General features: G+C 38.5%; 3 protein-coding genes across 6 annotated transcripts; 2 read left to right on the top strand and 1 right to left on the bottom strand.

Moving 5' to 3' along the window:
- The first annotated feature begins 1,082 nt into the window (after window positions 1-1,082).
- On the top strand, window positions 1,083-4,628 carry LOC117333385 (D-dopachrome decarboxylase-A-like). 4 transcript variants are annotated; one of them, XM_033892658.1, is made up of 4 exons: window positions 1,083-1,372; window positions 2,669-2,841; window positions 3,074-3,152; window positions 3,285-4,628. In XM_033892658.1, exons 1-3 carry the CDS (start codon window positions 1,265-1,267, stop codon window positions 3,126-3,128), a joined length of 336 nt encoding a protein of 111 aa, XP_033748549.1. In that variant the 5' UTR covers window positions 1,083-1,264; the 3' UTR covers window positions 3,129-3,152; window positions 3,285-4,628. The 4 variants fall into 4 exon arrangements, 2 of the variants coding, with proteins under 2 accessions (XP_033748549.1, XP_033748548.1); XM_033892657.1 differs by having other exon boundaries at window positions 1,084-1,372; window positions 3,219-4,628; XR_004533887.1 differs by having other exon boundaries at window positions 1,106-1,372; window positions 3,074-3,259; window positions 3,392-4,628.
- Window positions 4,629-4,736: 108 nt separating this feature from the next.
- LOC117333384 (pantetheinase-like) lies at window positions 4,737-11,263 on the bottom strand. Its single transcript, XM_033892656.1, has 3 exons — window positions 11,176-11,263; window positions 10,443-10,710; window positions 4,737-6,134 (listed from the first exon to the last, which is right to left on the bottom strand). Exons 2-3 carry the CDS (start codon window positions 10,671-10,673, stop codon window positions 4,779-4,781), a joined length of 1,587 nt encoding a protein of 528 aa, XP_033748547.1. The 5' UTR covers window positions 10,674-10,710; window positions 11,176-11,263; the 3' UTR covers window positions 4,737-4,778.
- Window positions 11,264-13,965: 2,702 nt separating this feature from the next.
- LOC117333383 (neuferricin-like) lies at window positions 13,966-17,526 on the top strand. Its single transcript, XM_033892655.1, has 4 exons — window positions 13,966-14,472; window positions 15,667-15,807; window positions 16,497-16,683; window positions 16,885-17,526. Exons 1-4 carry the CDS (start codon window positions 14,154-14,156, stop codon window positions 17,102-17,104), a joined length of 867 nt encoding a protein of 288 aa, XP_033748546.1. The 5' UTR covers window positions 13,966-14,153; the 3' UTR covers window positions 17,105-17,526.

Genomic DNA, 17,526 nt, shown 5'->3' with positions numbered 1-17,526 from the left:
CAACAGAACGAAGACGTATTACTAATATAAACATCATCTTAAGATAAATTGTTTTCTTTAGTCTGGTCGATAGTTCTTTATTGTTCATTTGTGTGATGAAGGTTAAAGTGTTAAGTCACCGAGACGTCACGCTTCACTGTTCATTAGTGTGATGAAGGTTAAAGTGTGTAGTCACCGAGACGTCACGCTTCACTGTTCATTAGTGTGATGAAGGTTAAAGTATGTAGTCACCGAGACGTCACGCTTCACTGTTCATTAGTGTGATGAAGGTTAAAGTGTGTAGTCACCGAGACGTCACGCTTCACAGTTCATGTGTGTGATGATGGTTATAGTGTGTAGTCACCGACACGTCACGCTTCACAGTTCATGTGTGTGATGATGGTTATAGTGTGTAGTCACCGAGACGTCACGCTTCACTGTTCATTAGTGTGATGAAGGTTAACGTATGTAGTCACCGAGACGTCACGCTTCACAGTTCATGTGTGTGATGATGGTTATAGTGTGTAGTCACCGAGACGTCACGCTTCACAGTTCATTTGTGTGATGAAGGTTAAAGTGTGTAGTCACCGAGACGTCACGCTTCACTGTTCATTAGTGTGATGAAGGTTAAAGTGTGTAGTCACCGAGACGTCACGCTTCACAGTTCATGTGTGTGATGATAGTTATAGTGTGTAGTCACCGAGACGTCACGCGTCACAGTTCATTTGTGTGATGAAGGTTATATAGTGTGTAGTCACCGAGACGTCACGCTTCACTGTTCATTTGTGTGATGAAGGTTATAGTGTGTAATCACCGAGACGTCACGCTTCACTGTTCATTTGTGTGATGAAGGTTATAGTGTGTAGTCACCGAGACGTCATGCTTCATTGTTCATTTGTTTGATGAAGGTTATATAGTGTGTCTATTCACAAACATCGTTTTATTTACCAGTCTAATAAAACTGAGATTAAAAGGGTTGTAAACTTTAAAATATTTGTAAATAGTTGTTTCTCCCTAAAATAAAGCGGGCATATGACGACGACGACGATGATGACGTAGAGGAAGAACAGGATGGAATACTTTAGGACGCTTACTGTTACATCAGATATATCTAACTAGTTACAACAGGTTTATTTTATCTCTTGTTGTCTGGCCTTAACAGTCCCATTTATACGCATGTGTGCATACATTATAAGTATCACACAGGTAGGTTTCTACTGATCCTATATCAGGACACACCAGCTGCTACACCAAGAGGTCAGCCGCTCACCATCTCAAAGTCAACATGCCGTTCATTACGTGTTCCACCAACCTCTCCAAGGAAAGCCTGCCAAAGGACTTCGTGGAATGGATATCAGAATTGGTCAGCCAAGTGCTGGGCAAGCCAATGGAGGTAGTGTATTGCGTGTGTCCACCAGTCTATGTCACAAAGCTCTTATCCATCGTATGTCCTATATATATGTATAATGTTTCAGAAAGTTTCAGCTCTGATACATGTGTGTTTCTAAACAACAGAATTGAAACATATGCCATAAACACAGCTGTTTTGGTATGCAGACAATGGTATAGCTTACATACCGCGGCGTTATCAATTTCCCCTATATCATAGAAGTGTACCAATGACACGTGTGTACTGTATTATCAGATATACACATACACAGATGCAGATACACGCTGAATATTCATTAAATTTTTAAAACATACAGCCGAGTCTTATTTCTAGGACAGTTCGGTGATATGCTAGGGAGCAGACATGTGAACATCTAAACAGAAAGATAGGAAAGTCAAAACAACATGTTAAGAGGTGTGTGTTTAGCGCGTAGTGCGTATCTCCTGTAGGGGAAAACCTTCACTAACTGGATACAGCAACTATCAACATAATGACGTATAAACGAAATCGTAGTTCTAACTCAAGATCGACAAAAAAGAGGATTCGAAGGCTATTGAGAAAGAGCCAAGAGGAAAATAATGTAATCAACATATACTTCTCCACCTGCCATATATAAATCTAGCCAAGGCAATGACATGCTGTCAAAATGAGGACAGGGGTGCTGAAAACTTAACGTGAATGTCATTGAGCATTGAACTTTACATCACACGAGGAAATGTAATCTAATGTTGATTTACCAAATCGACTGTGATATAAAATACAAAGACATACCAACTAGAACTGATGTCAAGCTAGTCTACAATACGATTTACCGGTAGTCAACAGTATTTAAATACCAAAACTTGTCGAGAAAATATATTGTCATAGAGTGTAGTTTCCTTCAGTGGAGTCTCCAGTGGCATTGTTTTCAGATTCTCTACGATAAACCCAAAAGGGGCTCATCAAAAAGACAAAAAAATAACAAATAAAAAACAAATAAAGTTGAAGCTCTTCCATGAATGCAGCCTCCTATGGAAACAAGGTTTACTTCAATGGTTAATATCCGACTAGCTAACAGGGTATTGTCAACCAGTTGAGAACCGATTGATTTATTATGAGTTATAATGTTATTTTAAGTCATTGTATACAAGTGCAGATTTTGCAGTAGTGTAAATACTGATCGCGTATATAGTAAACATGATATTCAGAGAAGTATATCCTATACAATGTCTCCACCCTGGAGGTTGTAAACAGTTAAGTTTGTATAATCTGTGCGGGATATGATACTTTTGAGAGCTATACCAATGTTTGTGTTTGTAGAGGATCAACACCATGTTGGTGCCGGATTTGTCGATGATGAGATTGGGTAATTCAGATCCTACAATGATCATTCAAATCCACTCCATAGGGGTGTTTGATGCCGAGCGAAACCCCTCATACACCGAGAAGCTCATCAAAGCCATCCACGAAAAAGTCAACTTGCCAGAAAACAGGTCAGTCCAGCATATGTTTGACTGAATTAGGTTTGTCATCTTAGATAAGAAATAAACTCAAAGAAGTGATTTCTGAAATGATTTAATTCACTCATAAAACCATTGCCTTACAATATTTAATCTTTTTTTTAAAAGGACAAATTCTTCAACTCTTTGTACCGATATCGAATCGTGATCTACTTTTCTATGATCTTCAGTATCATCAATGGAATATACCATGTTGTCTTTTCAGGGTCGTCCTACAATATTTCCCAGTTGATCCGACGATGATTGGACATGTACAGTGAATGTCGGAGATAGTCATATAAATGGTGGTCTTAAGACATTTTATCTCGATGAACCATATTTTCAGGTTGATAATTATAGTCATATAAATGGTGGTCTTAAGACATTTTATCTCAATGAACCATATTTTCAGGTTGATAATTATAGTCATATAAATGGTGGTCTTAAGACATTTTATCTCGATGAACCATATTTTCAGGTTGATAATTATAGTCATATAAATGGTGGTCTTAAGACATTTTATCTCGATGAACCATATTTTCAGGTTGATAATTATATGCATGTTATTTATTCAGATGCAGGGTTTTAATTGTAACGTTTTACTGTCAATGATGGTGGTCGATGACGGGAGTCGGTATAAAGGAGAGTACTCGTAAACAGTATTATAGAACACTTTATTCTTTATGTATATCTGGTAACACATAATCAGATATTTACTGTTGTAATGAGGTCATCTTCAAAGGATCGGGGAATTATGATACAAATCAATCGATGTCTTCCTTATCAAGCGTCATTTTTTTTATTATTATTCGCTGTTAAGAATATATGGCTGTCACGACCTGCTTTCTCTGGTATATTACTTCTTCCAGATGATAAAAGAAATTGAATTAATTTCAGCTTTGTCTGGATGTGCAGTACCTTGTTTTTTATCATTACCTTTTAAATATTTTATGACGAGTTGGTTGAGAGTTAACTCGTCCCGAAGGTGTTTGCGCAACAGAGCGTATCCACAGTCAGTGTAGCCTACACTTGGTCAAGCCCAATAACGGACGCATTTTATGTAGTTATATACAGGTTAATTACCATCACATCATATTAAACTCATATATGTTACTGTAGTATAGTGTATTCAGTCATCTTTCGCGACAATATAATAGTAAGTTTCTCCTTCATATCAAATCCATGTCCTTAAATTGATTATATGCAAATGCTCAGTTAATATTAAGTAGTTTCATATGTTAAAGATTTGTTTTTCATGGAAATGTTTTGTGTGCTTCTAAGCCGTTTCATATGAGAATTTATATATAAAGACAAGCATATAACTTGAAGGTAGATACGAGCTATGTATATATTTTTAGAAATCAACAGACTTGTGTTTGAATTTGCCTGGTGACAAACAAAGAAGAAAGTAGAATCAAATAAAATCACGGTTATCCACAATTGCAAAACGATAAAGAGAAGAGAAAGTCTGGGGACCGTGTCGCTTTATATGTCAATAATTTGACAGGTGGACTTACGTTTCTTTATTTTGAGAAAAGTACTTCATCCGATTGATATTTGATAGATATCACTTGGTATATAGCTACATTTGTACAAGTATTACCTATTACTGACATATTCCCGAAGTTGGCAAGAATACAGGGTATAGTCAATACTAAATATGGTCACAGATAATTGGTTAAAGTAAACATAATATGTTAGGCATTTAGAATGTGTGTCATGGTATAGCATTAGCTGCCACATGTTTAAGTTGTTATCTTTAAATAAACTGTTGACAAGAGTACCTGGTTTTATTTTACCTTACATTGGTGAATCATCTGAAGTGTTTTACAACTACTTTACCTGATATGATAGCGTTATACTGTCAAACTGTACAAAAACACTTTAAGTTGTCATAAATATTTATTGGAAACAGAACAATCATTGAGCTTTTAGTTTCTTTGAATGGATGAGTCGACTTGATTGTGCCCATTGGACTCTGACTTCGTATAGACTCTACCAAATAGGCCAGCAGATACCACCGGGTCCATAACCCTTGTGTCTAACGACAGGACGGACTGAGTAAAAGTCCATGTATGCTGCAGTGGGGCGGCCAGCGACCGGTTCTGATAGGTGACTACTTCCGGAAACACGTAAGGGCTGGAGAAATTCCCAGATACTATGATTTTCCGGAAATGAGTTTTCGCTTCAGTTGGTGGTTTCCCACACGATGACTTTGTTGGCCCACTACACCTTAGAAGGGTACACACTTGTATGTAGTAAGTACCCTGGTAAGTGTGAAGTCCATCGAACGCTCCAAAGGCGTACACGTCATCGCCGACGACGCCTCGCTCATACTCAAGGAAACAGCAAAGAGCATTATTGCAAATGCTAAGCGTGCCAGCAGAGACATCGTCCAAAAATTTGAAAGTAAAAAGATCGTGGAAGACAAAAGACGAAAATGTGGAATTGTCATGATCTTTAGTTAAAACGGCATCACCATACAATTGAGAGGGCAAGCGAACCGTTGGAGGTTGATCCCATTGTACCACTGGTGAACCGTCTGTACGAGTCGTTAACGCTGGAGTCAGTGATCTAATCACAGGTACATCCGCTATCAACAGCTGTCCCCGCCTTTGTCTGTCGTTGTAGTAGTAGGTCAGGACACCATCTGGGGTGTAGATACCACTGCCATGAAACCGCATCAAAGGCCAATTTATGTTGGCGGACAGGAAGTTGAGACCCATGCCTCTGGCGAAGGCGGAGTGGAACTGGACCGCCCCCAGTAGGGGTGGGGCGTCCATCCATGCTGTGGGAAACACGATGTTTCTCACCCCGAGGTTTATCAGGTCAATCGTGGGGTCATGGAATATAATATCGAAACAAGTGAACATGCCAAACAACCCAAACGGTGTGTTGAATGTAACGACTTCGGTAGTTGACGGAAAATCAAACTGATACTCGAAGAAGAGATTTTGTTTGTGATACTTGGCTATAAGAGTGCCGTTTGGATTATATACGATGTCAGTATTGAACTGGAAATGACCGTCGCTAGGACAACTGGGGTGTAGAGATTTTGAACAAGGCTGTTTATCTCCGAAGTTCGCCACTACAAACATCGAGTTGTTTTTTGCTAGACAACTGAGGAAATGCTGTACATGTGTATCTGGGTATCGATTTGGCTCTGAGCATGCGCTCCATGACTCATTCTTTGGGTCCGGGATGTACTCGAGATAGGCAGTCAGTGCTTTCCTGGTGAATCCCATACCGTAAATCCCGTCTTCCGGAAAAACTATGATATCCACACCCTGAAAGGAAAGACTTTCTCTGTAGAGCCATCATGATTTTGAAGGATCAAATGATTCAAGGTGTGTCCGAATTCGTCTAATCAAATAGCCCGACTTAATGTCGCTCTTTTTTCAATCGACGGCTTTCCAATTTCTGCCACAATAAAATTCAAAATTTCTCGATAGGAGAAGCTTGATTTCATGGCATTATTTTGACACTTAAAACGATTAGATTTTGTATCTTTTCTTCTAAAACATTACCATTCTGACTAGGTATAACAGATCCATACACCATCATACTAAGTTCATTATACTATTCCTAGACAATTTCCTGACAGATTAACACAACAGTCTTTGAATTCAATACATTGGGATTTCCTGAACAGAATAACAAGATGTTGGATGATTGGGTGTTTCATGGTTGATTTACCTACCATCTTTAAACAAGTGTTTGCTAACAGGTATTTGTTTCTCTACCCATACTTAGTGCTTAAAGCCACATACTCCAGAACAACCTAAACTTCTAGTTGCACACGTGTATTAATGGCAATCCAAGATACTCATTCAAGTCTCCCAACATTAAAATGACCACTGGTCTGGACGCTTGACCGGGAGAGTCCTTGAGACATCAGTGTATAAAAATAACTCGCCGTATTTATATTTATTGCGAGATTTATTATTTACATATCGAGCATACGTGAACTGTGTCTAATAATGCTTTCATTAAACATATAAGCAGAATATTCGCGTAATACCCAGGTAACTGAACAAAATAAGCAAACATGGTTTACATTCAAATACTTAATTTTAAAATGTAGCAATATATTCAACAAAACATCGATACAATCTTAGATCGGTGAAGTTGACAATTTTCATAAATACACATTTTATTTCAGTTTCTGATTCACGATAATCTGTTGGGTATGTATCAAATACTAAAACTGTAAAAAGCTCAAAATGTAAACATTGATATATGTTTCTTCGTGAATATGTGGCTTTAAACTGGTTAATTTAGCAACAAGAGAAGCGGAATGATCACGTTTTCATTAGGATTAAGGAGAGATGCTTCAGGACCATAAACATGTCCACTTTAAATACACAGTGACGCCAGCACCTTCACCACGTTTATTCATAATGATTTCGATAATAATGTAAGAAGTAATACCACGAACAGCCAGTCTCTATGTAAGTTAGAACAGTACTCCAACAATGTGGATTTGATCCTTCAGGACGATAACGATTGAGATAAGGACTGACTTGCTTGACCCATGTAATGACATACGTCATACAGTATACGAGTGATTGAACGGCTCCTTTCTTGTTTAACAGTATTTTCTACTAGCACCAAACAATAAAAGTAAAAATAGTCAGTGTTCCTGATTTGATTTCCATATATATTTAATAAAAGGTACATGTACGTATCTAACCTCACAAAAAGCGGTACATCATCAATTATCCTTATTTATAACAATGGAACGGTAGCCATTTACATAACAATCACTACTCAATGTTACTATGGTTTCAAAAGTAAGTTAAGGCCATACCCTCCTCTTCTTATTTTTAATTGTAATGAATCCGAAAAGTAGTTTGATTATTAGTGTATCATTTTTGGAGAATTATTTCACTTAAAAATGTCTCATTTTCTTGGTATTCATTGAAAACTTTCATTCCAAAATTTTTCGCTTTTATTGTACCCTGTCGAACACATTCAAAGCGATAAAATCGAACGACATTTAAATTATTGAACTGATACACGGATTCCTGGGGTTTACCTAACTAATGATTACCTGGCGTACACGGATTCCTGAGGTTTACCTAATGATTACCCGGCGTACACGGATTCCTGAGGTTTACCTAACTAATGATTACCTGACGTACACGGATTCCTGAGGTTTACCTAATGATTACCTGACGTACACGGATTGCTGAGGTTTACATAACTAATGATTACCTGGTGTACACGGATTCCTGAGGTTTACCTAACTAATGATTACCTGGCGTACACGGATTCCTGAGGTTTACCTAATGATTACCTGGCGTACACGGATTGCTGAGGTTTACCTAACTAATGATTACCTGGCGTACACGGATTCCTGAGGTTTACCTAATGATTACCTGGCGTACATGGATTCCTGAGGTTTACCTAATGATTACCCGGCGTACACGGATTCCTGAGGTTTACCTAACTAATGATTACCTGACGTACACGGATTCCTGAGGTTTACCTAACTAATGATTACCTGGCGTACACGGATTGCTGAGGTTTACCTAACTAATGATTACCTGGCGTACACGGATTCCTGAGGTTTACCTAATGATTACCTGGCGTACATGGATTCCTGAGGTTTACCTAATAATGATTACCTGACGTACACGGATTCCTGAGGTTTACCTAACTAATGATTACCCGGCGTACACGGATTCCTGAGGTTTACCTAATGATTACCTGGCGTACATGGATTCCTGAGGTTTACCTAACTAATGATTACCTGACGTACACGGATTCCTCAGGTTTACCTAACTAATGATTACCTGACGTACACGGATTCCTGAGCTTTACCTAATGATTACCTGGCGTACACGGATTCCTGAGGTTTACCTAATGATTACCTGACGTACACGGATTGCTGAGATTTACCTAACTAATGATTACCCGGCGTACATGGATTCCTGAGGTTTACCTAATGATTACCTGACGTACATGGATTGCTGAGGTTTACCTAACTAATGATTACCTGGCGTACATGGATTCCTGAGGTTTACCTAACTAATGATTACCCGGCGTACACGGATTCCTGAGGTTTACCTAATGATTACCTGACGTACACGGATTGCTGAGGTTTACCTGATTACCTGGCGTACACGGATTCCTGAGGTTTACCTAACTAATGATTACCTGACGTACACGGATTGCTGAGGTTTACCTAATGATTACCTGACGTACACGGATTGCTGAGGTTTACCTAACTAATGATTACCTGACGTACACGGATTGCTGAGGTTTACCTAATGATTACCTGGCGTACATGGATTCCTTAGGTTTACCTAATGATTACCTGACGTACACGGATTCCTGAGGTTTACCTAACTAATGATTACCTGGCGTACACGGATTCCTGAGCTTTACCTAATGATTACCTGGCGTACATGGATTCCTGAGGTTTACCTAACTAATGATTACCTGGCGTACACGGATTCCTGAGGTTTACCTAACTAATGATTACCTGACGTACACGGATTCCTGAGGTTTACCTAATGATTACCTGGCGTACATGGATTCCTGAGGTTTACCTAATGATTACCTGGCGTACATGGATTCCTGAGGTTTACCTAATGATTACCTGGCGTACACGGATTCCTGAGGTTTACCTAATGATTACCTGACGTACACGGTTTCCTGAGGTTTACCTAACTAATGATTACCTGACGTACACGGATTGCTGAGGTTTACCTAACTAATGATTACCTGGCGTACACGGATTGCTGAGGTTTACCTAATGATTACCTGGCGTACACGGATTGCTGAGGTTTACCTAACTAATGATTACCTGGCGTACACGGATTCATGAGGTTTACTTAATGATTACCTGACGTACACGGATTGCTGAGGTTTACCTAATGATTACCTGGCGTACACGGATTCCTGAGGTTTACCTAACTAATGATTACCTGGCGTACACGGATTGCTGAGGTTTACCTAACTAATGATTACCTGGCGTACACGGATTTATGAGGTTTACCTAATGATTACCTGACGTACACGGATTGCTGAGGTTTACCTAACTAATGATTACCTGGCGTACACGGATTCATGAGGTTTACCTAACTAATGATTACCTGGCGTACACGGATTCATGAGGTTTACCTAACTAATGATTACCTGGCGTACATGGATTCCTGAGGTTTACCTAATGATTACCTGACGTACACGGATTGCTGAGGTTTACCTAATGATTACCTGACGTACACGGATTGCTGAGGTTTACCTAACTAATGATTACCTGGCGTACACGGATTCCTGAGGTTTACCTAACTAATGATTACCTGGCGTACACGGATTCCTGAGGTTTACCTAATGATTACCTGACGTACACGGATTCCTGAGGTTTACCTAATGATTACCTGACGTACACGGATTCCTGAGGTTTACCTAACTAATGATTACCTGGCGTACACGGATTGCTGAGGTTTACCTAACTAATGATTACCTGGCGTACACGGATTCATGAGGTTTACCTAATGATTACCTGGCGTACACGGATTCCTGAGGTTTACCTAATTATTACCTGGCGTACACGGATTCCTGAGGTTTACCTAACTAATGATTACCTGTTGTGCTGCCGTCTCCACCTGATCCCGGTATATGTTCAGGTTTTTCATCATGTGTTGGAGGGCCGTCGTCCTCGAGACAGACGCATTCTCGTGTCGGACGTCGGACAGAATAACGGCGTGTTCATACACCGCCGCTTTGAATGTGGTCCTTTCCAGCTTCTCAGCATCACAACAGCTAGCGAGTATCAGGACGACATGAAGGACGTTGGCCAGCTGGAAACCCGCCATTTCTCATCAAGTCAGCTCCAACGAGTGGTCTGTTCACCTGGGAAAGACCGATATGTGACAGCGTGTTGTAACATTATTTATATACCCCCATAGTGTGGATTTTTCTATAAAATGTTAGCTTTATTATTGATTCACTCGAATCAAAGTCCATTTTCTCTTCTTTTTTTTTAATTAATTTTCCGAGTTTTGATGACGAAATACGAACGGGGTCCAAAGTTCAAAGTCTAAATGAAAAATAATCGTGTGCTAGATACTGACCTATAGTGTACTAGTTAGTGAACGACAGCTCCCTACGCCCAGGTAAACAACTGGATCCAGGTAACCATATATATGGATAAGATAGACAGAATACACTGAGCTACCGATTTTTGATAAAATTCGTTAAAAACATTGTGAACCAAATGAATAATGGGGCTGTTTCTAGCCTGAGTTTCCTCTGGGCCCGACACCATGTGGAATAATACTTACCTTACCTATATGGATAAATGAGATATTTCCTTACCCCAAAACACCCATTTAGTCCCATATCAGTGTTACATTCCGTCTGTATAGACCCTCGCAAAATTTCACACTTGACTCGACGCCATATTGCCAACTACGGTGTCTCGTAAGCCGAATAACAAGCTTCTATCGTTATCCTCATTGCTCATTTTTATATGATGTGTGACACTCAAATAAAATATTATTGTATTGTATTGCTAACTATGTAGGTCGCGGGTGGCAAACTCATCCTAAACAGCGCGATGGAGCGTAAAGAGAAAAAATACATTTATTTCTATTTTACCGCTTATATTTTTTAAATAATGTATTCTTGTATTAAATATAACAGGTTTTATGAAATAATAAGCTAAGTTTTCTTCATTTTAAATATGGAAGATGAAAAACACAATAAATGATTTTGGGTCTGTGTTAGTTGCACTCCAGTGTAAAGCGAGGGTCTATACGGATGAAATAGAACACCGATTTGGGACTAAATGAGTGATTTGGTGTAAATAAATATCTCATTTATCCTTATATATGTAAGGTACCTATTATGTCACGCTCGATTTTTGAGGTGTCGGAGAATTCCACGTTTTCATACACAATGCCATTATGTAGCGCAGTTCGCTCTGGCCCTGTTAAACTCGGGCTGGGCTGTTTCCTGTTCCGTCATATGGCGTGTATATCTAAACTGTGCATGGAATGGTCTTGCAATCATTAAACAAAATAATCCACCCCATATGTCCAGTTTTATCCAAGAATTAGATATTACACTCCAAAGTTCAATGTTGTCCAGGTTTAACCCTGAATTCAACATTTCTGTTTATTCATAAATATTGATGTGATAGCTAACAATTTTTCAGATTAACATGAAAGCATCGTTGAATGGCGGATACTTGGAAAAGTGTGAGACATGACGTGACCTGGGGGAATACATATAGTTGTTTTATTCACTTGCTGATTTGAGAAACATAATTAATGTACTTATCATGTCGTTATTAGAAAATTAGAGGTAAGAGTGTAACATTGAATATTAGATTATAATGTCATTGTACTCTTTAGAACATTACCTTCCTGTGTCATATATGTGACAAAGATGTGAAACATTACGTTTGAAATTGACGAATAAAATCATTTGCAATCGACATGTGCCTACCTTAATTTTGTGTACCGAAAACTCATGTCGGATTCCGGAGAAGACAGGCTCCGGATTGAACAGAGTAAATGTACATAGATACTGCCATGAATGTCCCCTGGTTTTGATGGATATGGTATATCGTTAAAGTCAGCAGTCGGTAAATCAAAGTTTCAAGGTTTAAAGCCAATTCTGTGTTACAGATGTATACCGTCCATATGGAAGATTACCTCAATATGAATTTGATGAGAGTAAACGGAGACTTATCTTAATCCTTATTTTTAGTGGGAAACTGATAAAAAATAAACTGATTGATTGATGGATGGATGGATGGATGGATGGATGGATGGATGGATGGATGGATTGATTGATTGATTGATTGATTGATTGATTGATTGATTGATTGATTGATTGATTGATTGATTGCCTGACCTACTATCTTAATAAAAAATACAAATAATATATTGGGGGAAACAAAGATATATCAGAAACAAAGTACACTATTAATAAACACAAATGAAGAGGTGTATATTTCTTAACGTTCACACCATAGAATTCATGACCCAACACAGGTCTCAACGTTCACACCGTGGAATTCATGACCCACCATAGGCCTTAACGTGAACGCCATGGAGTTAATTACCCACCATAGGCCTGAACGTGAACACCATGGAGTTAATGGCCTTAACGTGAACACCATTGAATTAATTACCCACCATAGGCCTTAACGTTCACACCATAGAGTTAATTACCCACCATAGGCCTTAACGTTCACACCATAGAGTTAATTACCCACCATGGGCCTGAACGTGAACACCATAGAGTTAATAAACCACCATAGGCCTGAACGTGAACACCATAGAGTTAATTACCCACCATAGGCCTGAACGTTCACACCATGGAGTTAATTACCCACGATAAGCCTGAACGTTCACACCATAGAGTTAATTACCTACCATAGGCCTGAACGTTCACACCATGGAGTTAATTACCGACCATAGGCCTGTACGTTCACACCATGGAGTTAATTACCCACCATGGGCCTGAACGTGAACACCATGGAGTTAATTACCCACCATAGGCCTGAACGTTCACACCATGGAGTTAATTACCGACCATAGGCCTGTACGTTCACACCATGGAGTTCATGACCCACCATAGGCCTGTACGTTCACACCATAGAGTTAATTACCCACAATAGGCCTTAACGTGAACACCATGGAGTTAATTACCCACAATAGGCCTTAACGTGAACACCATGGAGTTAATTACCCACAATAGGCCTTAACGTTCACACCATGGAGTTAATTACCCACCATGGGCCTGAACGTGAACACCATGGAGTTAATTATCCACCATAGGCCTTAACGTTCTCACCATAGAGTTCATGACCCAACAGAGGCCTGTACAGTGTACGTTCACACTTCCCATTAATCAAGATCGATTATGACAAAGTAATATCTGACATGTGACTAGACTGAGTGTTAAAAACACATACATCGTGTAGATTGAAAAAAAATCACAGTAAAATAGTCTTATCTAATATCTAGCAGACATTAAGTCTCTATTCAAAATTGCGTATGTAATTTGAGGGACAAAGATTTTTTTTAGAAAACCACTTATTTTCTGAAAATATAACCCATCGAGGACCCCACTAGCATCGGACATCCGTGTTGCCTCGTTTTCGCAATCAATGGCAGCGCCCATGAGTTGTCAACATTCTAATACACATTTGAGGAAACACAATGTAGTGACAGAGTCGTCTGCATCTCTTGCTTCGGCTGACACACAGTTTAACATTGATAACATCGGACATACCGTGATCACCACAAGACACATTGACACGCTGTATTTGTGTCGTAAACATGCCGGGAAAAGCCATGATCGTCACCATTGTGGTGGGCGTGGTGAGTGTGCTGTACGCGTACGGGTACCTGGTTCCTTTAACTCGCGTCTTAATGGTATATGTTCCAGTCAATGTGAAATCTACAATAGCGTACTACATCGATCTCTCTGACGACACCGCTGACGTAAAGTCAACATCAGATCGGATTTTTACCAAGGACGAGTTGTGGAAATACCGCGGGGAAGGGGACATATACTTAGCAGTATTGGGCCAGGTGTTTGATGTTACAAAGGGCAGGAAACATTACGGACCCGGCGGAGGATACGAGTTCTTTTCAGGTTAAGTTATGTTTTTTTTCCCCTATTTCAAAATTCATATAGATATTACTGCAGAGAACTGATGCAAACATTTAAATGATAAAGACTAGGTATTTATGATCATAATCCATGTAAGCCGTTCGATTTATTGTTTGAGTGTTCAGAGTCCAGACTTATCTCTGCATAGAAACAGTTAATTCCATGTTATATGGTCTTTAACCAGTCGGGTATATGATGATGATGATGATGTATCAAGTATTATTTTACCTGATAAACGAAGTTTATTTATTTGTATAATATTGTAAATCATGTCCCTGTAAATTATACGGATTTAATGCACCTTTCATATACCGACCGTTTGTGTCTCATACGAGGAATCAGGAAATGTATATGTGTAAACTATCGTGTGTGTATGATATAGAAGTGTATATAAATACCATCAGTAGTAGGCAATATAATTCGAGAAATTAGTTTAAACCGTATTTTATAAATTTCGTCGCATTTCATAAATTATATACATGAGTATGGACAGGATTAGAAAAAAGTATGTAAGTAAATGGCAGGCGGCTGACAGGACTTGAAGATTTAGTAAAATACACTTGTATATATATTTGTAGAAAGTTCCATGCAATTAACAAATTCAAAACAAGGAAAACAGTATGCGATTTCAAAATCTCAGACGGCTGTTTCAGCGCGAAATCGAACATATACAGTGAGTTATCGATAGTACTAAAAACATTTATAAAAAATCTAACTAAAATCACTAGTCTTTAAAATATCTAACTAAAAGCTCTAGTCCTTAAAATATCTAACTAAAATCACTAGTCTTTAAAATATCTAACTAAAATCTCCAGTCCTTGAAATATCTTACTAAAATCACCGGTCCTTAAAATATCTTACTAAAATCTCCAGTCCTTGAAATATCTTACTAAAATCACCGGTCCTTAAAATATCTAACTAAAATCACTAGTCCTTGAAATATCTTACTAAAATCACTAGTCCTTAAAATATCTAACTAAAATCACTGGTCCTTAAACTATCTAACTAAAATCACTAGTCCTTGAAAATCTTACTAAAATCACCGGCCCTTTCAATATTATTACAGGCACTTCAGATAACATACATGTATCTGTGACTTAAGTTAATAATGTCGTATGAACTTGAAATAGATGTCCGTTAATAACCTTTAATTAAAGCAAACTTTTTGTGTTTTAGGACGAGACGGGTCGCGAGCATACGTCTCTGGAGACTTTACGGAAGCCGGACTAGTGGACGATATCACAGGACTTTCCCTTACAGATATCCGAGGCTTGGATGACTGGGTCAAGTTCTACAGGAAAGATTACACATATGTCGGTAAGGTCAAAGGTCAAGTCGTATACAGGAAACAACGAGCACATACATATAGTCGTCCCGAAAACAATTTGATAAGCTTCAAACATGTCACATTTCAGTACGTAAGAATCGGATAAGAATTTACACGCTTGTTTGTGACAAAATTCTTTTTTTTTTATCATATCTTTAAAATGCCGATATATTAGTTCTTGCTATATTTCAGTATTGTACATAGATACAAATATTTCATTCAGACAAAGTAGGATTTTGCAATCCTTTGACAGTCAGCTCTGAAATAGAAATATAAGCACATTGTATGACTCTTTGATTTTTTAAATGATTCCTTAATGTTTAACTTCAGTCCCATAAAAATGGTCAAATCAAATGATTTACATACTTGAGATCAAAGGTGTCAGCCTCTCATTAGTACTATTTATAGAAAAGAAATCGGCCCCGATAGCAGGAGCTATGATTATGGGTAGAGTATACTAGCTGGGTACAAACGCCTGTGCTTGATATACATGTATACATGACCTTTACATAGCCCTCCAAAAACTCTGAATCTGAATTCATCGATTTGACCAGAGACTTGTATATCTGGTATATACGTCTCTGATTTGACTCATGTTGATCGGCAAACGAATTCATGTTGATCGGCAAACGAATTCTATCTATGGAAAACGCATAACATGGGTTTACTATCGTTCTAGGTAAAATTGTGGGTAATTTTTACGACGCAGCGGGCACACCGACAACGGCGTACCGCGAGTACGAGAAACAACTAGCGGCGGCTGAGGACGATAAAAAACTGACAGCGGCTGACTATAGACGATTCCCGCCGTGTAACTCCGAGTCTGCACAGGGGAAGGGCAGACGACTCTGGTGTTCAACACTCAGGTATTACACCATAGTCTACTAGGTGATCAGATACACGAAAAGTGTGCATTAAATTATGAGATACCCATCAAAATATTCATACGAGTCATAAAAATGTTAATGAGTTTTCACAGAATTAATGAGTTTATATTTTACAGTGCTTATATGTATATTGATTGGTGATGTGAGGGTATATCCGTACATGTAGTAAACCTGTTACAGTGGCGGGATACAGAGAGACTGGGCAGGACTTCCCAGAGAGTACTATAGGCCAGGGACAACTAAACCACGCTGCGCATGTGTGAAGGACGTGGGGCCTCCGTCCGAAACCTCCAGTACCACCACAGCTGATAACAACAAAGGAGATCTGGACAATCCTAATGTTAAAGTTTATCCGGGATGCGATCCGAAATCCATATCGTGTTCGTTTAATGACTTTTAAGAACCATTGGATTTGTTTACTATGGAACATCACATCAACACATACTAAATATTTACATGTGTTATTAAAAGTTGATTATAAATTTCAAGATTAGGTTTAATTATGTGGAAATGTGTTTATCCAAAAAGGAGATACTGCACTGTTCGTTGAACTTGCTTGAACAGTTCAAACAATCATATTTAAATAATTTGTCTTATGGTAGGTATTGTTGTTTAAAGCGCCTGGATACATGGATGATTTGATCGGAAATAAATTGAATTTTGTTTCAGTCAAAAATAAAAATTACAAAATCATACATCTTTAATTATTAAAATAGGATTTGTCGAGTTGAAACTTTGTAATTATTTTACAGGTAATCTAATTCACTTTAACGATCACCAGTTAAATTTGACTCAAACTGGCAAATGTATTTATGATTATTT

The sequence above is a fragment of the Pecten maximus genome, chromosome 8 (assembly GCF_902652985.1).
Source record: "Pecten maximus chromosome 8, xPecMax1.1, whole genome shotgun sequence".
Lineage (NCBI taxonomy): Eukaryota > Metazoa > Mollusca > Bivalvia > Pectinida > Pectinidae > Pecten > Pecten maximus.
This window is presented reverse-complemented; position numbering and strand designations above follow the sequence as displayed.